Source organism: Eretmochelys imbricata, chromosome 3, assembly GCF_965152235.1.
Source record: "Eretmochelys imbricata isolate rEreImb1 chromosome 3, rEreImb1.hap1, whole genome shotgun sequence".
In the NCBI taxonomy this organism is placed as follows: domain Eukaryota; kingdom Metazoa; phylum Chordata; order Testudines; family Cheloniidae; genus Eretmochelys; species Eretmochelys imbricata.
The window spans coordinates 118,969,363-118,995,525 of NC_135574.1; the positions used below are offsets into that span (position 1 = coordinate 118,969,363).

A 26,163-nucleotide genomic window follows, 5' to 3' on the forward strand; every position below is an offset into this window, starting at 1 on the left:
TTTGCAGCACACTGTACTGTCCTGGGAGACTTGGCTGCAGACATCAGTTTCGGTGCCACTGTACTGTCATCTGTAACAGACTCGATGCCAATGTCCCAGCCTCCAGTGATGGGCGCTGCTCGGGAGCCACTTACCTTGTGCAGTAACAATGGTTCTTTGAGATGCATCCCCCAATGGGTGCTCCACAAGCCGCCCACCTCCCCTCTACTTTGGAGTTCTTGTCAATGACTCTGCAGTAGAGAAGGAACCAAAGAGGGTTCACCCACACATGCTGGCTAGCCTCGTGACAGGCGAGGAGCAGAGCATATACGGGCTGAATGGACACTGCTTAGAAAGTTCTCCGATCAGCAGCACAGAGACGCAGACATACCTACAGTGGAGCACCCATAGGGGGACACATCTTGAAGAACCATCGTTACTGCACAAGGTGAGTAACTTCTTCTCCTGTATGTATTTAGTACACAGTATGTGTATATCTCCGCATATATATTTGATGCACACAAACCTTCCATCAGCATTTCTCCAGTGTGGTGTATTTATAATTCATATTTCGCGTTGTTGGGTGCCAGCAAAGCACTTTTTCCATATTATTTTCTCTACCGCCTGGATAATACAATACTACTGATGGACTAGAAGCCACTGGTGAGGAAATATAGTAATGGACGTGATGCATTAAAATGTCAAAAAGGGAAAAAATGGGAAGGGGAGGAAGAGGAATACACTTCACAAAAAATATATAATCTTCTGAACATTGTAAGTCCTAGATACAGGGAGTTTTGCCATAATGGTATCAGATATTCAAAGAGAGGAACATTATAACTCCATTGGTCTGCCAGTTTAACCCTTTTGATCGTGGAATTTGGGTTTACAATTATAATCATGATTTTTAAAAGCTCACTTGTGACATGCAGTGCTTTCATCGCACAAAGGTTTAAAGTGCTGCAATAAAACCTCTTTTTATTATTCCTGGGGTGAGGTGCAGGGTTTCCTATTGTGTCCTGTCTTCCCCCTGAACTTGGAGGTGCTGTTTTTCTCTACTGGGAAGTGTTGTGGAGTTCAGGGAGGTTAAGTACTCATTCAAGGTTCTATGCTTATTCAAACCAAGCCATTTTTAGATGTAAGGCTGGCAGCTGTGAAATCCCCAAAGTAAACTAAGCTAAGACAGCAACTAGTAGCTGTAATTGGAGCCAGCGCTGGGGGCATTTCATCTATTGCCTTTGAAATAGGATCCTATTATGAAAGCATCCTTCTGCCCAGTCTTCTCTCTGGCAGAATTCAATTTTTCTTTTTTTATCGTTTCAATGGATAATATCCATGTTTATTTTTAAGCATTTTTTTAATTTTTTATTGATTTAAATTTTCAGTTACACAAAAGTATTTTTTCCTATTTTAATCTATTTAAATTTTCACAGTTGTGGGAAATTGTGGGGGGTCAGTCATAGGCAGGTACAAAAGGTTAAAGCTTTATAATGGTTAACACACAAATTGTCAACATCACCTGAAAATATACAAAGTAAATAGCTTTACATCAAACTCCGAGTTCTCAAGCAGCATTTTCCTTACTTTACCCATCTGTAATTATTATCAGTAATCTATTATCATCGTTGGAATATTTTTTCATCGATTTGTGCGTGAGCAGTGAGATCGATGTTTACCGACATTTACTGATAAAAATCTAATCTTTTCAAGCCAATATAACATGAATATACAATTATTGTGTAAGAGGAAAGATGCAAAGTAGCTAGTCTTATTGAATTTCAGCATATGCACAACTCTAAAAACTCAAAGTGTTTTGTCCCCTGCCCCTTCAAAGACTCCCAGACTTTTGATTTCCTAGAGGAGCCTTAACAAATCTAGTCAAAATGAGCCCCACCTTGCCTTCTATTAGTACTGCTTGGATACCCAAGCAATAAATTTCAGTCAGGGAGACTGCATTCTGTTTCCAAAAAAATCCCCCTACAGTTTCAGTTGGATGATATGGTATTTGCTTCTTGGCCTAAACAGTTGTGTGGTGTTCCTGTGAACTGTTAAACATCTGCTGCACTCCACCTCAAAGTTGGCTGCATTTCAGTGTTTTGGTGAAGTGATTTCTGTGTATACAAAGTTTCTAAGTGACTTTGGGATCAAAGGAAAGATATTAATGATACTTGTAATTGGGCTTTCTAGCTGAGCTGCTAAACCAAGGTTGATGGATTTTTCTTTAAAGACCCTTGCCCCTCCTCCCTCCACCAAAAACAGTCATTTACTTCCCGCTGGCATTTTTTTTTCTTTGTTTCCCCCTTCAAGTGAACTTTCTTTGCTCATGTTTTGCATTTGGGAGCAGAACCATATACAAGTTTTTCTTGAAGTAAGAAATTTTTCAGAGGGGTAGAGTATAATTTAGCTAGTATACTTGTTAAACTAAAGAGAGGCAGGAAGCGTCTCTTTTGTGATTTTTATAAAGATATATATTGTAAATCATCTCAAATTGCAGATAAAAATGTGTAAGGACAGCAGAAACTTCACATTGAACAAAATTATTTGTGTACTGGAGTGAGGGGAATACATTTTTATCTGGAATTTTGTTTTACTGAATAGCAAATCCATCATTTTGGAGTCCTGGGTGTCAGCAGGCTGTAGATCCCACACAGGAACATGGAACCAATGATTTAGGGAGACTGTTTGTTTTTTGTTACTCATCCATCAAATGGACTGCTGTATGCTGTTCATGCCATTAGAGATCAGCCACAGACCTCAGGAATAAACAGTCCTTCCCTCCTTTGAAAGTAACCATTTTTAAATTGTGAGAGCAAGGGTATATTGGTCAGAGAAGGGGTGATTGATTCTCTGATAGTGGCTCTGAATTTTCAAAAATCTCAAAAATACTTTGATTTGATTACTGTCTCACTTCCAATTTTGGCTTAGTCCCTTTAGTTATTTAGAAAAGATGATTCCCTCTATTGGAATTATAGTTCTGTTGAAACAGATTTGCAGTATAGGAATCTGTCTAGCTTAGGAACCTGCTGCCTCTGAACTGGATTTAATGGGAAACACAAATTAACTTCTGCTTTTAATGGAGAGATATTATCTTTATTGATGGAATACTAAGAATACAGCGCTTCATTGATTGCTTTTCTAGGACAATCACAAAGCTTGGCCTCCTCAGGAGAAAGGGAGATGTCATTTTGAACACCGTTTTTGAGTGATCAGGAGTATTTCAAGAGCCAGATAACAAGCTTTCGTTGATAGGATCAGTCTGTTGGCCAGAGAAACTAATGCTTTGCATCATTACCTTCACTGAAGAACAGGAAGAAAATGTGTGTGATGTAGATTGAGACCATGGGAATCAAAACAGGGTGAAGAGTCCCTTGTTCCTAGTGGGCAGAATGGAAAAAGTGAAAGAATGATCAAGTTTCCTTCTGACCTGACACAGGCAATGTGCGAGTCGTACAGCAGAGAGAAAAGAAGGAAGGGTCGTATACTTTGTTATCGGGGTTGACATACCAAGGATGTTCGGGGGAGGTTAAAAGAAAATAATGCCTTTCTCTTAAACTATGAACCTTTTGCAGCATGGACTCTCTTCCTATGTAGAATGGTGGAGTATACATTTTTATTGGCCCGCTAGCTGCTAATATAAGATAAATATTAATAATAAATACATAAATGCAGTGAATGCTGAAGTATATGGGGTTACATTTCGTATGTTATGGGAGAGCTACCCAGCTTCTCTCATCTACAGCTGTAGGTAGGTGTGTCTCTGTGTAATGATGATAGCAGATGCACTGAAACTGTCAAACTGTTCCTCTGACCTCAGTCAGTTTCTGGTGTCTTTTGAGCAAAAGATGCAGGAAGAGCCTGCTGGGGATTTGTATTGACATGTGCACCGTGTCAATAGCAAGAGAACGTCTGAATGCAGCAATCCCAAGGCTGATAATTATATTATTATAAATATTATTTTATTATTGGTAAAAATTAAATAGCTCCAGGCTGTTGGGCAAGAATGCTATGGAAAACCTGCCCCTCTGGAAATCCCTTTTCAGGATCTGCTGTCTTGCATTGCTCTCCCTTGCCATGTTGCTGCACCCTGCTCTGTTGTGTTCAGTGTGCTGGGAGACAAAAGACATTTACTCTGAAAATCCTGAACTTTGAAGTGCTGGTATTAAGTGATCAGGATTTTAGTTAGTTGCCAGCACAGTAATCTCAGTAGAGCTAGGCAGTGCTCAAAAGTGATGCAAAAATGCGACTGAGCCATCATAAAATCTTGGTGGAGGGAAGTGTGAGAATCACAGTGCAAGATTAAAGTGGCGGAGGAAGTTGAGGATCCTGGATTCTTTCTGTGGTAGTAATACGTCGGGGGAAATTGGATCAGTTCTTCCACAATTGCACATAGGGAAGTATGAAAAATTCCATGTCTGTTTCCCTTCGTTTGTATTTTTAGTGCCACACATTGGTGACCTTATGGCTGTTACTGCACCAAGAACAGATTCGCACCTGCTTTCAAGTAATTCATTCTGGAATTGGAGTTCACAGGGCATTCTGCCTTTTTAATAATGCTATTTATAAACATACACAAAAATAGAAGGTACACAGTGAGCAAGTCATATGAGTCACTCCTAATTTTGGTTTCAAGTCAAACCAGACTAAACTAGCCTCTTGGCATTCTGTTCAGCTTGACTGACTCCTTGCATTCCCATACTGTACAAGACAAGTTGGTTTTTCCAACAAACCAGTTCACTTGAAAGTGGGTGGAGCAGGATCTTGCCTGGTGGTTGAAGTGGCAGTTCGGAGCAATGGTAATGGTAGAGCCAGGATTCAGGTGCCAAGCCAAAAAAAATCAGAAGTCAAGATCAGGAACACCAAGCTGAAGAGTAAGCCAAAGTCAGGGTTGAGAACCCAAGCCAGAGGTTGGGACAGGGCAGAGAAGGCTTGTTAGGCCCAGCTGAGCTTGCTGGGTTGTCTTGTGTCCAGCTGTGCTCAGGACATTACTGTTCGGACTACAGAATCCCTCTTCATCCCATCGCATGCTCCACTTGTGCGAAGAAATGTATCTCCTCCTAGTGCTGACACATTATATTTCATAGGGACAGTAGACAAGCAGCTGTCTTTAGAACTGCAGTTTAAATCCACCTTGTCAGTAAGGTAGCCAGGGGTCACTAAGAGAGCATAGCTTCAATGTGATTACAAACCGTTTGACTTGGTCAGCTTTTCAGCAGTCCCATGTTTTCTGTCACTGAGCATTATGTTGTGTTTATCTAATACAGGTTGCAGTTGTCTACAGATGATTTAGTTTATTCTTAAACTAGAAAATAAAAGAGTAGAAGCCTCAAAGCACATGGATGAAAGGTGTGTAATAAAAATATTTTGGGAGATCATTGTGAGAGAAAAATTAGTGGCTAAATCCTGCAGCCATTCCACTAAATTTAGGCACATGTTTAAAAAAAAAAAAGACCATTGTTCACATGGTGCTTTATGCAGGTCTACATGGTAGGATAATATACACTAATAATACGTTGCACAGCCATTGGTTCATGTAGATCTTGCTGGTGCGCACTAAATGGTCCCTAGTGCGCTTTAACATAATACTGTTTTAAACAGCATTAGGTTTAGGGAACCTTCAGTACACACCAGGAGTATCTATGCAGACCAATTAAAGTGCAACACATTAGCGTGCTTTAGAAATCACATCCCTGTAGTACGCATTGCTGCACCATGTAGACAAGTCCATATTGCAATACCCCAATAGGATTATAAAGTCAAAGGACAATGCATTTAGCTAAATACACCCATATATGATCCGGAGCAAAGGAGATAAGTGATTTGTTTCTGTGGGTTAGTGTCTTGTTATGTTACCTTGGGTATGTCTCTTTATGGCCATATTTTCAAAAGTAGCCTCTAATTTGGGTCTCCAGCTTTAGAAATCTCAGCCCTGCCTTTTGGACTTGTTAAGCACCTGCTGCTCCCATGGAGTTGTGGGTGCTCTGCCCTGAAATTCAGGACTTCTGTGTCTATAGCTGAGCACCAAAATTTGAGACCACTTTTGAAAGTCTGAGTCTTAATTCTGCTTCTCGTTTTTCCTTATCTAAAACACTGGGATAAAGAGACATATCCCATTTTGTCAAATGCTTAGAGGTATGTAGTTGAAAAAGCTAAGTAAATGCTATGTGGTGATGCTGTTAATATTCATGAATTAGATTTGCATCTTTCTTTTCTTTTTCAGAGTTTGATACGATGTAAGTAATGCCACTACAATTCACGGGGCTTTAGATCCCAATGGGAAATGAGTAGGTGGCCAGTGAGGTGAACCATTTAGCAGCAAAAATTTGCTAATTTGGTGACAGTAGCCAGTAAATTAATGGATAAACACATGTGGCCACAATTTTCAGAAGTTCCGAGCAGCATAGCTCCAAATCAGGCCAATAGAGAACTGAATGCTGGGTTTCTTTTCCCTTTAGGTTCACAGCTAAATATAACCTTGAATAATGATAACGTGGATAGGAGATGCTGAGTACTATCTTTTCCCGATGATGCTAGCAAATTATTCCACATTTCAATGTTGCCTTTCATGTATGGTGATTGAGCAACCTAGTGTGGGTTTGCAAAAAGAAAAGGAGTACTTGTGACACCTTAGAGACTAACATATTTATTTGAGCATAAGTTTTCGTGAGCTACAGTAGGTGGGATGTAGTTCACGAAAGCTTATGCTCAAATAAATTTGTTAGTCTCTAAGGTGCCACAAGTACTCCTTTTCTTTTTTGCGAATACAGACTAACACAGCTGCTACTCTGAAACTAGTGTGGGTTGATTCCACTGACGAGGTATCAGTACATCTTTGCTGGTACTAACCTATATGCTTTTGTCATTGGTATTTCATAATGTTTCTTCACTGTCATCTGCATTTCAAAGCCATGGCCCCTCCTTGCCCACCCACCCACTCAAGCATACACTTTTGTTTTCCCTCCCCCTCCTGAAAAATAAATTTTATCAAAAATCTTGTCTTGGTCTCAGCACCCATCACACCAGAAAGTTTCTTGTTTGTTTTTTTAAAAATTATTATTATTGTTGTAACTCAGAGTTTCTCCACTAAACAAGGGAAGGGACAAATACATGTTTGGGGAGTTTTATAGTAACAGCTAACAAAAAAAGAAAGATTAAGCTTTAGTGTTACATTATATTTGATTTTACATACACACACACACACACCTTTAAATGCCATTTTAATGCTTTTGTAACCAGCATCCTGATCTCATACAATTTTGTTGTGGTTTAAATTATTACTCACTGATGAGATTCTGGTCAGAGCACAGCAAGCAATTACTTTTTTATTTTTCTTTCCTTTCTTTCTCTCTCCCAATTCACAACCTCCCCTGATGGCAGATTACAGCTTCACTTCTCCAAGGAAGCTCATAATGTGGCAAGGGGGAAAATCCATAACAAAAGTGTGTGAGAGAAAGAGAGAGTGAGTGAGTGTAAATCCTCCAGGGAAAATGTGTTTGTAGATCTCACTCCTGAATTACTCTCATTATAATAACCCATTTGGTGTCAGAGTATGACAGATTATAAGTGTTTATGGCTAGTCCCCGCTCAAGACAGATTTAAATAAAATACTTCTGGTTATTGTGCAGGTCAGTGTGTTTAAATAACAACCCCCCAAATCATACTTTGACATTTAAAAGAGAGAGGAAATATTGTCATGCAGCAGACCTAGCACAGATAAGCGCAAGGCAATTTGGTCAGTACACTGTGATTTGTGAGTACAGTCTAACATACTCATTTTCACAGCTTGTAATCAAATAGCCACCTTAGCAATGTGTCAGCATTAAAAAAAATACTCCTTTTAAAATGTTTACACAAATTACCCCCCTGAGAAGCTACAGTGCATTCTCTGCAAAACCAATGTAGGTTAAAGATCTGGAATAAATATATGTGTAGAGAACCTAATCCACACACACACATGCACACACACTGCAAAAGGTCAAACTCTGACATGTTTCCTTGTGAGATGTAAGGTTTTACTTTTGTTCTTGTGAGAAGTTTAACCCGCTTTTATCATTCTGAATAGCTAATCCTGACCCACCTCTGGAATTTCCTGATATTGTGCCTGGTGTTTCTGATATTCATTTTGTAATTAGTCATCTGTCCCAACCTGAGGAAGATGACTGCAAAGAGCACTTGACATGAGATGGAACCATTTAATAGGTACTAAACCAATAGACCAGTCAGCATTCCATAAAGTAGTTCAGTGCTATGAAGTGGCTTCACTATAAGAGCTTGAAATGGCCCACTAACCTACTGGTGATTGCAGGCCCAATTAAGTAATGGCACCTCTGTTTAAGGGGCAGAATTCTTGCTCAGCTAGCAGTGACCTCTATTATGCTGTGGACTCCTGGTATTGTCAGTGTATTTTCTGTAATCTCTGTTCTTTAATAAGATGGCCTTGTTTTGCTTTGTTATAATGACCAGATCTAGCATTGCAACCCCTCTTTTTTTAATGTAGGGATCAGTACTTCTGCTCAGAACACATGGTTAAATGAGATCTCTGCTACCAAGGCCACCCTGAGGTTGCTCCTTTTTACATAGACGAGGGGTTACGTACCAACCAGTTCTTAGATTGATTGCAAATGAAAGAGAAATACCCCTAACTTTGTTAAAGAGCACTGCAAATGTGGACGTTTTGAAATAGACTAACTTCAGCTAGGAGCTGAGATCACACCCTTTAAATAGTGTGTCCAAACATTTCTTACACTCAGTTTTTTGTAAAAACTTTTGTAAGAGTTTTTGTGCTTCCCTGCTGATCTTTATATGGGCCTTCTCAGCAAGGGAGAGTGATTGAGCCTCACAATAACAGCACTAAGTGCTCAGGTCATTCCTCCCCCCATCTGTGCACACTCCTGCCTGCTTGCCACTTCTGCAGCAGCAGCACTGAGGTAAGGCCATAAAGAGGCTAAGCTCTATCCCCAGGGCTGCAAAGTGGCCCCAAGGAACGTGAAACATTCTGTAAGAGACTGGCCACCGAAAAAAGGGGCTCCTGCCTTCTAGGTTATCCCCCAGCTAGGGTTCCATGGTGCTCGCCTCCATGCGGGGCTTAGGGAAAGAGGAAGAGGTCTTTCCCAAACCTCCAGGTTTCAGTTGCTCCCTAGCCTCATGATAGGTGCTTGGGGAGTGAAGAAAGAGGGTTCACATGGGCACTCCTAGTCCCTGTTGCTTACCTGCTCCATACAGGAGTCTTGAGAAAAGGGCACACTTTCAGTGTTCCAAACTTGTACACAACGTTACCACTGGGCCAACGGGGCTTATGCCCTGGAAAAATGGGCACCCACTCTGCCCACCCAACACTCCTGCTGGCGAGCAGGGCAAGCCCCCACGCCCTGACCCCATTTCTCCGGCAGGAACTTGCAGGGGGAGAGGGGACTGCAGGCGGAAGGGGTGGGGAGGGGCCCCCACTTGCTCTGGATCAGGGCCCCATAAAAGCTTAATCCGCCTCTGCTGTTCTGATTCTGTGTTCCCGGTACATTCCTCGAAGGCTTGGGGAAGAGCATGAATATGAACTCCCTTCCAGAACAGCAAATGGGAATGATGTCATCATGCTTAGTGCATGAGAGAGGAAGAGCAACTGTCAACAAAACAGTGAAACTGACAGTACACGAAGTGCTGTCAGTTCCACAAAGTAAATAAAAATATAGAATTTATTCCTAATCTCGTTCAGTCACAGTATCCTTGGGGAATACTTGTAGCAATAGTAGGTTAAAACAAAGCAAACAAAGGTGGATATAAGTGTGGTTTTTTGAGCTATTGGTGTCACTTTATAATAGTCCAAATGACTTTCCTCCAAAGTGGAAAGAAAACCGTATGCTAAGGTGTCATAAAATCATAGACATTAGAGATGGAAAAGACCTGGTTCGTCATCTAGTTCAGCCCCCTGCAAATACAGAATTGTTCCCTACAGTGTATATTCTAATGCCTTTTGTAGTCTTTTTGTAAATGTGTAAAGGAATGGGATTTCCATCACTTCCCTTGAAGGATAAATACCCTTTAAGGTTAGAATGTTTTCCATTTCCATTTCGCCCAACGTTTTCTTTTCTTAATTTCTTCTTGTTATTCCTAGTTATAATCACTTGCATTCCCTTTAACCAGTTCCTTCCTTGGAGATCACACCCTTAATGCGATGTACGGCTCATTGGATTTCTTCAGCAGTATACAGTATACAGCTGGTTAGTTAAGTTCTTACCAGCAGATGTCACTCCATGTGTAAAAACTGTTTTTTAAAAATCTCAGCAATTAATTTTAATGCAAAAATAAAGAGTTTGGGGGGCATGTAGGAAAGAGATTGGTAATATATTTTCAAGTAACTACTACTTAAACAATGTATCAAATACTTTAGTGAAACAATGCAGAAGGAAGCATAAGATTTTTTACTTTATTCCAGCAACCAACAGATGATGCTGTGACCTTAAGCAGATATAAATATGTTTAGCAGCTGCTGTGTAACATATTTATAAGCGTTTAGTGACCCGGGGGTTAATCAAAATGAGTTTGGTGATCTCAGCTCTCTTTTTAATGGACTCTACTTCATATTATAGCCCTGATGCAGTTTGTCACAGTCAGCAGTCTTTGCTCAAAGGGAGGCCCACTATGAAGTGAGAATTAGAGGCAGAAGTAATTCCTACTTTTTACTCCCTACCAGAAACTGTCCTTCCAGGCCATCATCGAGCAGTACAGTTGGCGAGCTGTATATTGGATACCGCAGCTTACCTCAGGATAAAACAGTCTTTACTCTGATAAAGTTTTAGCTATCAGGGTCTCTAAAGTGTTCTGTATGTCATATAGTTCAGTATTGGTCAGTACTTTGATAGGAGACCACCAAAGAACACATAAGTTCCACAGAACCGGTGCTTGGTGATTCTCTGTTTCATTACTGAACCAATGTGCTACGATAGCACTGGATTACAGTGAAAACTGAAGTTCTTCTCTGAATAGTGTCCCTGTGGATGCTCCACTTGAGGTGTACATGTGCCCCTGTGCCTTTGACTGCAGATTTTTGGTAGCAGTGCCCTTTCTGCCCACACATGCACCTACACATCCTTGTGCCCCATACCGAGGCTATATTGGACTGCGCGGGTGAACTGCCCTCAGTTCTTTCTCAACTCCCTTCAGCCAGAGACGAAGTCTAGTATGTGCCTGTTTCCTATGTGCCTGCTTCCCCCTTTTATTAGTGTTTTATATTTGTAATGAGTTCTTAGTAGTAGTAGTAGGTTTAGTACCTTATAGTTGAGGTGTTTGTTTCCCTTATCTTAAAAAAAATACATTTTTGTTTTTCTTTTTCTCCTATTGGCTTGAACAACTTTTTCTTCTGCTGGGCTCCCCAGGATTTAAAAGGTGCCTCTCTTGTCAGTAAGCAATCCCTGTTAGTGACAGGCACTTCCACTGCATTCATTTCTTGGGAGACTCTCATGTTCTTATGCTTTTCTTTTAAGGGAGGATCCCATAAAAAAAGGGAAATTAAGTACAGACTATTAATGATGGAGCAGGCTTTAAACCCAGCTTCAGGCGCAGGTACAGAGAACCCCCAATGTCTGTCAGTGCCCCGTCATCATTGAGATCATTAGCACGGAGAGCTTCCAAGGAGAAAATGGCACTGAAACCCCAGTCTCCAACACTCTCCTTGACTGAGGTACAGATAAGCACACCACCAGTGCCAAGAGCTTTCTAGTCCAAGGAAGGAGATAAGGAAGGAGAGAAGAGGAGCAAAACAAAAGAGAGTTCCTCATCAAAGAAGTTCTGGTCACCAGGGGCCTCATGCTCCGAGACATGTGCTAGTGAGACTCTGAATACAATGCGTACCATGAAGCATGTTAAGATTTCAGCTGCGTCCAATACATCAGTGGTAAAGGGCTCAGTACTGAAGACTGCTACTGCAAGGGATCAGCTTCAGTGGAATCCTTGACTCCCTTGATACCAACATCAGCACCTTGTATAATGGCCTCTGCAGCACTATCAGTGCCAGTTCTGAGTTCTCTTGTGCTTCTGGTACTGCAGGAATTCTGGTACTCGAAACACCTTATGGTACTGAATGAGTCTGAGTCTCCACTCCTTGTAACCCCTGGATGCCTCTCAGTACCAAGGTTGACTGGGTCACTGACTGCACATGTGTCTAGGGGACCTACCTCTTCTCCACCTTTGGTGATCCATGAGGAGGGGTTGTCACCTTTAATACAATATGTGGAGGAGCATACTGACTCAGACTCTGAACTTTCTGTTCAAGTATCCCCAATTTGTTCCAGGAGATGTTACTCCCCGTTGCAAATTCAACAGGGGCAGGACACCAGATCTCTGCCTTCCAACACTTGGGATGCCCAGCATTAGTTTCCCCCCATGCCTTATGGTTTCCCTCATTGGCCTTATTGGGATACATGGGCAATGTACTGCCAGCAGTTTTGAGGGACCTCAACTCAGTCCCACAGGAAATACACAAGACCCCATTTCCCAGTACCATCCATCCCTCCTCCCATTCTGTGCCAGAGGAGACTTTTGAGGAGCAAGAGGCAAGGGCAGACAAGAAGGTTTTTATTTTCTCATCCACCACCAAACTCTCTGGTCATGGATGCAGTCAATGAAAGGGGTGGGTAGCATACCCCAAAAGCCACCTTTTATAATAAGGACCAGAAACATCTGGACCTTCTTTCGTCATGAGAGCTGTTTGTCAGCAACACTTCAGTATGACTACCTGAACTATGAAAAGTTTAATGCTTTTATTGACCATTTACCACAGGAACTTCAAGAACAGTTAAGCACATTATAAAGGAGGGTCAATTTTTGGCAAAAACTTCACTGCAGGCTTCATTTGATGTGGCAGACAATGGAGCCAGGTCTGTTTCCACGGCAGTAGTGATAAGGCAGGCTTCCTGGATTCAGTTGTCCAGGTTTCTGTAGAAGATGCAATCAACTGTGGAAGATTTACCTTTTCCATAGTCGGATGGGGAAAGGTTCTATTCAAGATATTTTCTGATACTCAAGAAAAATCGGGGTTGGAGGCCAATACTAGATCTCAGACAATTGAATAAGGATTCCTGACATCTGAAATTCAGGGTAGTCTCCCTAGCAGCTATAATTCCCTCCCTGGAATCAAGGGACTGGTGTGCGACCCTCATCCTCAAAGATACCTTCTTCCATGTAGCAATTCATCCTTCCCACAAAAGATTTGTTCTTTTCACTTTCAGTGACAATCATTACCAGTATCTGGTCCTACCCTTTAGCCTGTCATCCACCCCAAGGATGTTCTCAAAATCATGGAGGTCATCGATGCCTACTGCCATCATCTAGGAATAATTGTCTTTCCCTACTTTAATGATTGGCTTCTCAAGGGTCAGTCATATCAGGAGGTGTGATAGGCAGTTCAAACATCTTCTCTATTCTGAAGTCTAGGCTGGCAGGTAAATCTTGAGAAATAAGTCATGACCTCCTGTACAACAAATTCTCTTGATTCTGGAGTTGATAGGGGGCAGAGCTTATCTCCCTCTCGACGGGTTCCTTGTGCTAAAGAACCTCAAACAAAGATTGCAGCTCAGCCGACAAGTTCCAGCAAGGATATGTCTGAAACTGCTGGAACACATGGCATCTTGCATTTTTGTTACACAAAACACCAGGTTGTATGTGCGATGTCTCTGGGGTAGCTTAGGACTGTTCATGTACCCAACAAACGCACTGTCAACAAGCAGGTACCTGTACCCAGTCACGTCCTGCAGTCACTCATCAGGTGGATGAATCCATTCAAAGTTTTGTGCAAGAATCCTCCTCAACCAGAATTCTCATATTAACATTGGACGCTTCCATCGTGGGCTGCAGAGCACATATGGGTTCTCACACAGTCCAAGGTAAATGGGCACTACACTTGCACACCAGTCTGTTGGAATTGGAATTAAGGAGAGTCAGGAAATGCTTGCCTCCGCTTTCTTCCCCTACTCAAAAACAAGTCCATCAAGATCATGACAGACAACATAGTGTGTAGAGAAGAAACAGAAGGTGGTTTGCCTGCATAGCCCTGTATAGCCTTGGTATGGGGCACGAGGATATGTAGGGTGCATGTACAGACACAATGGGTACTGCCACCAAAAATCTCTGATCAAAGTCATAGGGGCACATGTGCACCTAAAGTGGAGCACCCTCAGGGACCCAAGAGCTGCAGTTACTGCTCAAGGGGAGTAACCTCTCTTTTTGCCATTTACTGTCATTATGGTCATTCTGGATTCCAAGGCACTTTTTCAAAGATTTGGTAGTTTTTTGGATGTCATGGCCAAAGATAGACCTCTCATTATGTTTACCTAATTCCCACCTGCAGTTTCAACTGGAAAGAGTTTTGTACTTCCTGTTGTATAGTGTTATTGTGCACTGCTTAGCAATTGTCATGTTTGATCACTGTGGTAGTTGATGTGATCCCATTATATAGTTTGTATGTCAATTTAAGACCCCCAGTCCTACAACCAGATCATTACAGATGGATCCTTACACCTTCCTGGAGCCCCATAGTTAATAAAACAATTTGGCATGAAGGATGCTATTAAAAAGATATGGTATTGTTGTAGTACTATTATAATATTATTGAACCAAGAGCATTTTCTGTTTGCTTGCTAGTTGGAAATCTGCATTGTTTCTTTAAAAGCAAATGGCAAACATGAGAAAGACTTGGCTTCTGAAGCTTATTTCCTGTCTCTCCTTCCCATCCCACCCCTTGAAAGAACCTTTCAGAACATGTTTTGTGTATTATTCCATAGAAAGAGACATGCAGGTTTTCCCCATTTTGTTAGTATTTGTAGCTCTTAATTATAAGGATCACATTTATTCAGAGTAAAAAGCTTTTTTCCACCAGATATACTTGTGATATATAACAGTTTTTAGCCAAAACTTTGAGAAGTGCTTTCTTTTGAAAGGTTACAATATTTACATAAGAAAAGCTTGATTGTAACACTGAACTCTTTTAAAGTTGTTGCCAAATTGTCCTATTCTTTATTTCCCTTCATAATTTTCCCTTGGAGATTTGCCCCACTGTGCATTTTTTTAAAAATTCCCTCCACAACTCATCACATGCTCATCATCACGGCAGAGAAATGACATTCTATGGCAGTTGTCTCCTTCATATCAAAAGAAATCCTTTGCCTCTTTGCAGGAGTGACAGCAAAGGACAAAACTGATTTTTAAAAAATGCTTTATTTAGACAACACATTCTCTACTCCTTTAAAGAAATTCACAACGTATTTGGAAAAAATAAGCCAAATGGTGCTTTAATGCTCTGTACCCCACTCCCAAAGGAAAAGATCAGTTCCCGTCAAAGATCTTGGAAATCTAACATTATTTTGCAAAAAAAAAAAAAAAGTACTGAAGCTAGTCAAGTCATTCAGAGGTTGTAGGTTTGTTTTTATGTTTTGGGATTGGTTTGTTTGTTCTGTTTTGTTTTTGTTTTTTTTTAATATTACATAATGCTGAAAAAAGCATTTGTACCAAACCTGCAATCTGCCACCAAAAAATGCCATTTTAGGTACATGCAAGGTAGCTAAATGTTCTCTCTGCTAGAAGGGATCACTAAAGGTGGGTTTGTAACTTTTATTTCGTTTTTTGAAAATCACAAAATAAAATTTATGAGATGTTTAATGGAGAAACTCTTCGATTTGGGGTTTGTATTTTCACACATACGATACGCATATACAAGTATACTTGTGCATATGTTTTATATTATATATATGTCTGATTAATATCAATATGTGTGTGCAGACATAAGTATACCAATATATGGTACATAATTACAGTATAGATGTAAGGAATAAAGGGGCTATTTTTTTAGTGGAATGGGCATTGTGCTTACTGTAAAGAACTGCAAAACTGATAGTTTACACAACTAAGCAAATTCTTTTGTTCATGAAAATTTGCTAGCCCAGGCACAAAATCTTCGATCTAGCCTTTACCAGATTGATGATGATTAAAAAAAAATTAATGCCATTTTACTTGTTCTTCAAAAAAAATTACGGGTCCCTGTTGAGTGGAGGAGTATCATTTTGCAAGGCTTCATTCAGGACACCTTCTTGAGCAAACTAAGATCCTAGACATACAAACATGTATATTACATGTGGGTAACTTTTAAGCATATGAGTAGTTCCATTGAGACTTCTTTTGTCAGTAAAGAACATACGTGCCTGTTTGCGGGATTGCAGCCTGGTGTACGTTTTGTGCCCAATGCTGTAATCAAGTCCATAATTAGGTTCTTTACCTTCATTCTTTTGGTGCCATCTACTGAAGGACTGATTCTGTAACCCTGTGAACAAAGTCACCAGGACTGACAAGAGAAAAATCTGCTGTTGTGCAGGATCTTGGTTTTGGGGGAAAGAAGCAGCAGCAGTATAGGACATTCATATGATTTGATTTGAAATTTCCATTGCAGCTACTTTGGGCTATTAATGGTTCTCAAAGAGCCCAGGATGAGTAGATACGTTTTCCTGTACAACTAATGTTCACTCTCCACCACGGGGATTTAAAATCTTACCGCAAACAAGACACCTTTGATAAGAGCAAATAAGTGAATTTCCTAAAAATGAGCCCCACTCACCAAGTTTTCTTTGGGTTTGGTTTTGTTTGGCTTTTGTGACAGACAAAGGAGCTTTAATATAGGATCAAAAGAACTTTATTGTTTAAACAGAACTTGTCCCAGTTGCTTTTCTTATGCCAATTTCAAATTCTCCTTTCTCCCTCCTCTGAGTCCATCACTCTATTCCCTTGGAACAGATAATAATCTATACCTCCTTTTGTGATGTTATGTTGTATCAGTTCAAATTAATAAGTGTGTACATTTTTGGAGGTTTGCGTTCGATCTAATTCTGTCTCCAATTATACAGTAACTAATTCAACACTAATAGCCCCCAATGCAGGTAAAAAACTAATTGCCTGCCTCTTCCTTGGCTACCCATGAATGCTAAGAGATGAATGCTGTGACGAACCATAACACACCCCGCAGTGAGATAGATACGTAACGAGAGCCTGTGCGTGTGCTTTCTCTTCACATAGGCAAGGCAGTTTTCCTGGCATGAATCAGAGTGGTATTATGGGATCCAGTTCTCCCTACACGCAGCCGATGAACAACAGCTCTGGCCTGATGAACCCACAAGCTCCTCCTTACAGCATGGCACCTAACATGGTGAACAGTTCAACAGGTAATGGTAGGTAACATTTCAGGAGTGACCTTCCTCCATGAATCTCTTTAAAGGTACAAGCCCTCAAATGATGGCAGAGTCCTTTACACAGTTTACCAGCTAAGTGCATGTTATTGACTCTACACTGAGATGAGGTGCTCAGATTTTTTGGTGAAATACTTGATAAATTTCTGCTACAATCAAATCCTCTCACATAGTGTGTACATGGATGTGATGATTTTGAAAAGTTATGGCAGCGTATTTGGAGTTGGGTCCAAACTTGGCCTACCTTTGGGGACATGTGGAGGTGCAGAGAGAGAGAGACTCCTACATTTTCAAAAGTGACGAATTTTGGGTGCCTCACTCTTTGAGATCCCAACTTGAGACACTGAAAATGGGCCTGATTTTTAGAAAGCACTGAGCATCTGTCTTCTGAAAATCAGGCCACTTCAGGGTGCTATAAGTTGGGCACCCACAATAACTAGTCACTTTTGAAAATGTGTACCATATACATGATATTTGCAAAGTCAGTATATCTATATAGTGCTTCTTTCCTTTGCTTGTTGACATTTACTGTATGAAATAATTGGATTCAGTCATAACTGGAAAAAAGTTGCAAATGCAAACAAGATACACTTGAAATACCTGCTAAAATTGTGTTACAGGTCGTGCCTTGCACTATGGGAGTTTAAGATTATTATTAGTACTGTTATTTGTTGCCCTGTGTGTGGCTTCCATGCCCCGTAGCACCTAAGAAAGGGACCCAAATTAATGTAATTCTCTGTTGATAATATGCTTCTGTGTTACATGTTTAAGTTTACAATATTGAGAGGCTCCCCACCACATCTGAAAAGTTAACAGCTAAATTCCTGCAAGATCACATCTGAGTAAGGGTTTATCCTTTTGATTCTCCAAGACATTAGGGAGTTTTGGGTAGGATTTCAATGACCCTAAAGCCGTGATACCCAGACTGAAGCACCCGAGCCGCAGGTGGCTCTTTAATGTGGCTTTGCATCACCTGATATTAAAACATTGTGTGATTTAATTATTAACCAATCCAAGTTATTAACCACTCAGTATTTTTTACTATGTTATTAACCAGTTGTCGTTGATAAAATAATAATGCTTGGTCAGTCATTTTGCTGTGAGAATAATACACATTTTTATATCGCATATTATTTCATAGTAAATGAAGCAATGAATTCACACGACTGTGGCTCTTTTGGGTAACGTTGATTGCTAATTTGGCTCCAGAACCACTGAGCTCTGAGTATCACTGCCCTAAAGCATAACTTCAGCGTGCTTGAGCCCAAACCTTCGAGTCTCTATCTGTGCACTTGCTATTTATAGTTACTCCTCTTGAAAAAGCTTTGGTTTGTGTGGGGTTACTAGGGAGGTGTTACAAAGGTCAGGCAAGTTGATGGGATTCCTCTCTTCAGCTGGTACAGTACCTGACTTACCTGTTGCTGCTTAAGCAGTACAGCATGTCAAGTACAAGATGAACTGTATCTTACCAAGAGCCTAGGTTTTTATACCTTTCTCCCAACTCTGCCGTCCCTGTTTCTTTCCTTCTTCCTTCTCGTCCTTTCTAGTTTTTTTCCTCTTCAACTTGCAATCCTCTTTTGATTTCAGATAGAAAATGGACAGTGACACCACAGTACCGCATTACGTCCAGGGTGACCACTATTAAACAGAGGTGTTCCCAGCTAACTTGTTTTTCAAGGGGTCATGGTATGTTTTCTGTTAGTGGAAGAAAAAAATGGAATCAGAAAGAGAGATTTTAAAAAATAAAATAAAATAGCTTTTCCTTAACATTGGCTAGGCAGCCGTTTATTTGTCCAGGCAGCACACTTACATTCTGGATGAAAAGGGAAAAGCTATTGAACAGGCCATTAGTTAATGCCTTGCATTTCCCCCACCACAGCTGTCCCAGGTAATATTGTATTTGGGTTGTGTAGTTATGTGTTTTGTCTGGCTTGCTGAAATAAAATTGCTTCTGAGCATTGAAACTACACTATAAATTCTGGCTTGCCATTAGCGGCAGTAATTTTTCCTCCTTTTTCTTTGGCCCCCAGAGCTGCAAAAATAACCAACAACAAACAGATGGCAGAGTTCCCTGCCTAAGAAGATTTATGTATTCCTAAGGAATAACCAGTTTAAAGGAAGATTCACAGAGGGTTTTTTTTGTTCAGATAATTCAGCCATTCATTATTTCATACAGTGGAAATCTGTTCAGTGCAAGGCCATTTATCCTAGCAGTCTTTTGTATGGGCTAGTCATAGTCTTTTTATTGTGTTATGCGTCCTGAAATATTGGATTTTTAATAATTTAAACATTTATCAGCTTTTTTTTTTTGTCTTGTGCATTTGTGAAGTTTTTCTTTTGTTCCAATCTTATTAATGGGGAGGTTACCCTATGGGGAGTGAAATACGAGATGTGCACCTACGCACATACGTGTATTGCGCTGTACTGCTTATTGAAGTAGAAGAGAGCATGTGCACTGTGTAAAGACCAGGGTGAAAAGAAAAGAGAAGCCTAATTCAAGAATATGCTGGTGGTGAGCAATGGGAATTCTCCATTTCTCCCATGTCCTGAAATATCCCCACCCCCACTCCACCCACATCAAGCAAGTAAGAGGTTTAATTTCCAAGATAAGAACTGCTCTAAATGCAGTAGTTATGATAACTTTGCGTTGGGTAAAGGGAAGACATTGGGGTTGCCAGAATGCTCTGTTCTTGCTGAAGTGCAGCATTTGAGGAGGTAAAGAGCATACAGATGAAGACTGTTATGTGACTGAAAATGGGATTTACTGTGCCATTGACACCAACTTTGCTGAGTGGCACTTCAGCCATTGTTCTGCTAAGTTAGGACAATATGGCAGTTAAAATGTGTTTTAGGCAGCGTACAGGGCCAAAAAAAAGCCTCTTGTGTAGTGACAAATTGTTACAGGCTTCAGTGAGCAAGTAATTATTTAAATGGAGCCAGCAGGAATATGAATGTGACAGCTATTTCTTCAGCTATAATGCCAGGGAAAAAATACAGTAAGCAGGAGGGGATTTTTAAAAAAACACAAGCATATCTTAAGATTTTACTCCATACAAGAGAGCCGGATTTTGTGTTGATGTTATTAGGGATTATTTCTACAATGGTTTTATTCAAAATAGAGTTGCATTGTTGCTCAGTATGACCTAATATTTGTTTTTGCAGATTGGATTTTTATTATTAATTAATATTTATTATTCCCAGTCAGCCCTGTTTTTTTCTTTGGTATTTTAAATTAAACAGATGCCACAAGTTCCACAGACGATAGCTTTGCAATTCTACATCTTGTTACTTAAGCAGTCACCGTGTGTAAAGCAGAGCACGTTCACAATTTCCGCTGACACAGAGTAATTTAGGAATATAGGAATTGCCAGGCTGGATCAAACCAGTGGTCTGTCTAGTACAGTGTTCTCTCTATGACAGTACCAGATGCTTCAGAAGAAAGTGCTAGGATCCCTTGGCAATTAGGAAACAAACTGCCATAGAGGAAGTTTTTTCTTTTCCCTTCCCCCCATCAGCTTTTATCCTGAAACACACGGGTTTATCTCTCTTAGATATATATATTATCCTATTTAGAGTTAAATTAACCCAATATCTTGCTTTTGTAAAAAAAAAAGAATAACACAAAATTTGCACAAAACTTAAGCCCAATACAAAATATTTTAATGATGTGGTTTTAAAATTCTAGTGGAAATTGATTATTTGAACAATCTGTCCCATGGAGCCATTGCATCTCAAATGTTTCAGCACTGCGCTTGTGCATGAGAATCAGAAAGTGACATTGAGGCCATGTCTACCCTACAGGGCATGTAGCAACACAGCTACTGTGCCATAGCTATGCCAGTATAGTCCCATGGTGTAGATGCAGCTTACTGTGACAGAATGGATTTTTCCATCTCTGTAGGAATACCTCCTCCCTGAGCGTCAGTAGCTAGGTTGATGTCTTCCATCAACCTGTCTGTGTCTACATTGGGGATTAGGTTGACATACGGTGCTCACAGATGTGGATTTTTCACACCCCAAGTGCCATAGCTATGTCAACCTAAATTTTAAGTGTAGACTAGGCCTGATTTCCTTTGCACTTCCACAGAAGCATAAAACATTGAGCAGAACTTCATCTCTCTCTTATTGCAAGGGACAGCCCTCATTACAGACCCAAGTTTTCTGTCCCACACAGACCTGGCATTTTCTTTCTTTTATAATTAATTGTAAATTATTTACCTCAGAAATGCCAAATTATAAAAATGAGATCCTGGAAAATGGTGTTTGTGCTGAAGAAACTGAAGGGACGCTGTCAAGTTAAAAATTATACATATTTTTGTAATTGGCCGGATGCATGATACGGATAACAATTACGTTATTAAAAATGAGAAATTTTTTAGAAAATGAATTTATTTTTCACTGTGTTGCTATTAGTTACATTTTCATTTTTCTGATCTCTTACAATGAAAATGCGCCTCATATTTCTCATCAGTAACTCCTCTGGCTGATAAAGCAGCATTGCAAATGAGCTTCCCAGGGGGTCTCACTTTTTCATAGGGATGAGGGATAATCTCCATTCCTCCACAGGAAAAAATAAAGGGGCCTATTGTAAGGTAATAATTGGTGATCAGATTTAGAAAAGTTGTGGCCAAATTTTCACCAGCTTATCAAATGATTTGCCCTATTCTGACTAGATTGTTTTGAGGATTTTGGACACTTCTTTCGATTTTTAACCCTGCTCCAGAGTCACTTAAAAATCTTCCCTGAGGTCATCATCTCCTGCTATGTGATACACTCTTCAACCCAGCCCCTGTATATGCACACTGAAACTACTGCAGCTATTACAGTTCTCAGAGGACTATATGACTTGTGGAATTAGTAACAGTGTATGGATCTGTTCACCTCTAGGCCCATATTGGTAGTGACTGTCATTCTGTAACTTGTATGACCTGATGTCTTGCCAGTTCTTAGTGGACAGATGTCCACATCACAGAAACCAAAGTCATAGTTCGTAGTCTTAGCAGAGATTGAATGGTCACAAAGATTAGGGTCCAAAATCCTGCAAAGATTTATGCTTAACTTTACTTACGTGAGTTGTTTAATTGAATTTGTTGGGGCTGCTCATATGCACAGGTCTTTGCACTATCAGGACCTACGTTATCATTTCACCTGTAGAGTGAGGTCTCCTCAGGCAAGAGTTTGAGGCACATTGGCAGTGCTGCTATCCATGCTGTATCTCTTCTGTGGATGTGAAAAGTACTTGAGATTTCAATGCTGTCAATCTGACATGAGCACTAAATTCACTTGTGTGTGTGTGCATGCTAGGGTTGCCAACTGTCTAATCACACAAATCCAAACACCCTTGCCCTGCCCCCTGTCCCACCTCTTCTCCAAGGCCTCACCCCTGCCATGTCCCTTCTCCAAGGCCTCGCCCCACTCACGCCATCCCCCCTCCCTTCATTGCTTGCTCTCCCCCACCCTCACTCACTTTCACTGGGCTCGGGCAGGGGGTTGGGGTCTGGGAGGGGGTGTGGGTTCTGGGCTGGGGCCAAGGGGTTCGGAGTGTGGGAGGGGGGTCTGGGTTCAGCCTGGGCCAGGGGGTTGGGGTGCAGGATGGGGTGTGGGGTGCAGGCTCCGGTAGAGGACTCAGGGCCGGGGCAGGGGGTTGGGATGCAGGAGGGGGTGTGGGCTCTGGGAGGGAGTTTGTGTGCAGGAGGGGGCTCAGGGCTGGAGCAGGGGGTTGGGGTACAGGAGGGGGTGAGGGGTGTGAGCTGTGGCTAGGCAGCGCTTACTTCGGGCAGCTCCAGAGTGGCAGCGCAGCAGGGCTAAGGCAGGCTCCCTGCCTGCTCTGGCCCCACACCACTCCCGGATGTGGCCGGTATGTCTCTGTGGTCCCTGAAGGGAGGCAGAGGGCTCTACACGCTACCCCTGCCTGCAGGCATTCCTGGCCAATGGGAGCTGTGGAGTCGGCGCTCAGGGCGGGGGTTGCACGCGGAGCCCCCCGGCACCCCTTCAGGAGCTGCAGGGACTTGCTGGCCGCTTCCAGAAGCGGTACAGAGCCAGGGCAGGCAGGGAGCCTGCCGTAGCCCTGCTGTGCTGCTGGACTTTTAGCAGCCTAAAATCTCCTGGTTTGGCTTTAGTAGTCTCCAGGAGATAGAGCCTGATTCTGGGAGACTCCTGGCAAAACCGGGAGGGTTGGCAACCCTATACGCAAGGGAGAGAGAGAGAGAGGCCAAAATATTCTGTTTGTAGAGTGTGATTTGTTATTGCATTAGCAATAAAGAGAAAAGCAATGTTTGTGTATTGCTGCTCTTACTGTATTTCACCATCTTCTGATAGTCAACCTTTAGCAAAAAGAATACTTTGCTGCAGTTTTACTCATGTCATATATACCTTTGAGTACATTAAATTCAGTGTAGAATAGCTAATTCATACTCGCTTTACGAAATCATTCTAGCTCTTATATTCTTATAATAAAGCGAGAGGCTAGAACTAGAAACCTGTTCACAGAACACTGCAATACTTTTTTTGAGTCACAAATTTCCCTGTTATCCTCTATTTTACTTTTTATCTTTTGGTCTGCACTTCACATGCAGGATTATTAGTGTATATATAGAAAGGGTTGATGTCTTAATTTAGCGGAGTTTTGTGACAGTGATGTTCTCCCACTGCTTGGAAAAGGGTCAAAAGAATGCCCCTAGTGTGACATTGCACTAGAAAGTGAAGGGATGTCTGTTGCAAATCACTGGGGAGTATTCTTGCAAGAAGTTATGAAACAGCATTTCAGCAGAGGATGGGGAAGTACTTACAGAATCTACAAGAAAACTAGACGGTCTTACAATGAACATAGCAAAGCCCTTGCAGTTCCCATTGCAAGGTAGATGAAACAATAATAAACATAGAACAAAGATTGTTAACCACTTTTCTGAGCACTTTATTAAATAAAAAGTTTTTCATAGTTGTCTTCAGCTCCTGACAATCCCTGTTACCAGCATGTGTGGAATTGTCTTTAGGTACACTGCAAAGCAGACAAAATCGGAAAAGTTCAAAATAATTTACCATCCAAAATAATTATTTGATTTTTTTAGTGAATTTTAAAAATGGCTAATACAGTGGTAAGTTGCAGACTTGGGTCATTTGTCTTTTTATTAAACTATTAATTTATAACCCTTCAAAAACACGATTCATAATAGTAACCTCTGATATAAACAGAATTACAAGAAAAGAATATCAAATAATTTATAAAAAGAAGGATTTAGTCATATGATGTTCCGCTGCAGAAATGTGGTTAGTGCTTAGCTGATTTTTCCACCTCTCCAAAATAATTTTTGGGAACATGTTTGGTTTGGTATTAAACTAAAAGTTTACTTTCTGTTTTCAGCTTCTATAACGTGAAATTCTGAAACATTATGTCAGTTTGGAACCAAATTATAGGAGCACATTTTATGCTTTCTTACATAAGTGTGGGTTTTCTGTTCTTTAGTTTGTTTGGGGGTTTTTTTGGTGGTGGTGATGATGTTGTTTTAGGGAAACAAACTTATTTTAAAAATACGTAGGATTAAAAAAATAAAAGTGTCAAGTTACTGGTCCTCAACTCATATTGGTCACAAAATGCCCTGTTCTTTCAAGGGAGTTACGAGCAATACTGCATACAAATCAGATGTTTAATACAGACAGGCTTCTCAGCATAATATTGCTTGGTTGTTTTGTTGAGGTTTCACACACATTCATAAAAATAACAGCGTTTTTAGCTGATCTCAATAGATTTTGGCTGCAGCTGCATCATTTAAAAAAGGCTTTTTGTTCCAGTTCTTAAAGTCTCTAAGTATTGCAAGTAATTTTTTAAAGTGTCTCAATTATGATTTCTGTGTTGTGATGTCTTTAAGGGATTGATTGGGCTACAAATATGCTTTGAAAAAAAAACAAGAAAACATGCCCATGAAAAAGACCAGTAGTTCCACACAGAATATTAAGCATACAGTTGTAAACTCACATGGTTGGGTAGATTTTTTGGCAGACCCATAATCTCAACCTGCAGTGATGCTAAAGGTATTAGCAAATTAGCACTGCAAAGCTTGCCAGCTTATTCGCCAGAGTCCTGCTTGCTCTCTGACTGCTATAATTAAAACTAATTATTTTCTAAAACATAGTAATACATGAATATGTGCAATAATCATTTTGTAGTGGGCAATCTGTGAAGTATTTTTTAAAGCTTCTTCTGTCCCCGGCCAATATCCCCCCTCAGTTTTTTATGCTGTGCGTGTGCTAACTAGCCAGCGTTGCCATTCGCAGAAAAGCAATCTGGTCCAACAACCATCAGGTTAATGTTATTTTATTTAAAGAATGTTGCTTTTCTAATTCTTATAATTTGTACATTTTGCAAATCTAATTCCTCCACTTTCTTGCCGCACCTTTTTATCTGTCCTTCCCCCTTTTGCTTATCTTGAATCTCTAAAAATAAAATGGTTGTCTTATAGATGGTCCCAATTTTTAGTGATTGCTGTGCACATAGTGATCAGGCAGTGTCTAGCAGTTGTTCTTTGGCTGTTTGCATTGATTTGATGACATGTCATCTCTCAGAATCTGCTCTGTCACGTATTGTATGTATTTTTACCTCAGAATCTTTTCTTGCATTCATATTAGAAATCCAGAAACTCAGCAGCAGTGCTGCAGTAAAAATATACTTACCACTTGCGTCTTCAAACACTGAACAAAAATTAACTAACGTTCACAACACCCCAACAAGGTGTCTGTGTAAGTATTATCTGAACGTGTAGTCTGAGTACTCACCTGTTGTCCCACCTGGCTTCTGCAGGAGAGAAAAGTTGAATGCCCATTTCTCCCTTAGAGCTGATTTTATAGATGTGTGATTCAGTAGTTGGGAGATGAATGTGTCGGAACCCCAAGGCTTTTAGTACCTTAAATAAAAAAACTCACATAACCATGGAGTTCAAACTGCAGATAGTGGAGAGAAATAGCAACATGGTCTGCT

General features: G+C 40.7%; 1 protein-coding gene across 8 annotated transcripts in view; it reads left to right on the forward strand.

The window, feature by feature from the left end:
• The window catches only part of ARID1B (AT-rich interaction domain 1B), a 403,429-nt gene that overhangs the window by 332,090 nt on the left and 45,176 nt on the right, over positions 1-26,163 (forward strand). For 6 of the 8 annotated variants that reach the window (XM_077813244.1, XM_077813247.1, XM_077813249.1 and 3 more), the window contains one exon: positions 17,023-17,168. In XM_077813244.1, the coding sequence (XP_077669370.1) occupies positions 17,023-17,168 (146 nt within the window). Of the gene's footprint in view, positions 1-17,022; positions 17,175-26,163 lie in introns of all 8 variants that reach the window. The other 2 variants (XM_077813245.1, XM_077813255.1) reach the window with 1 other exon arrangement.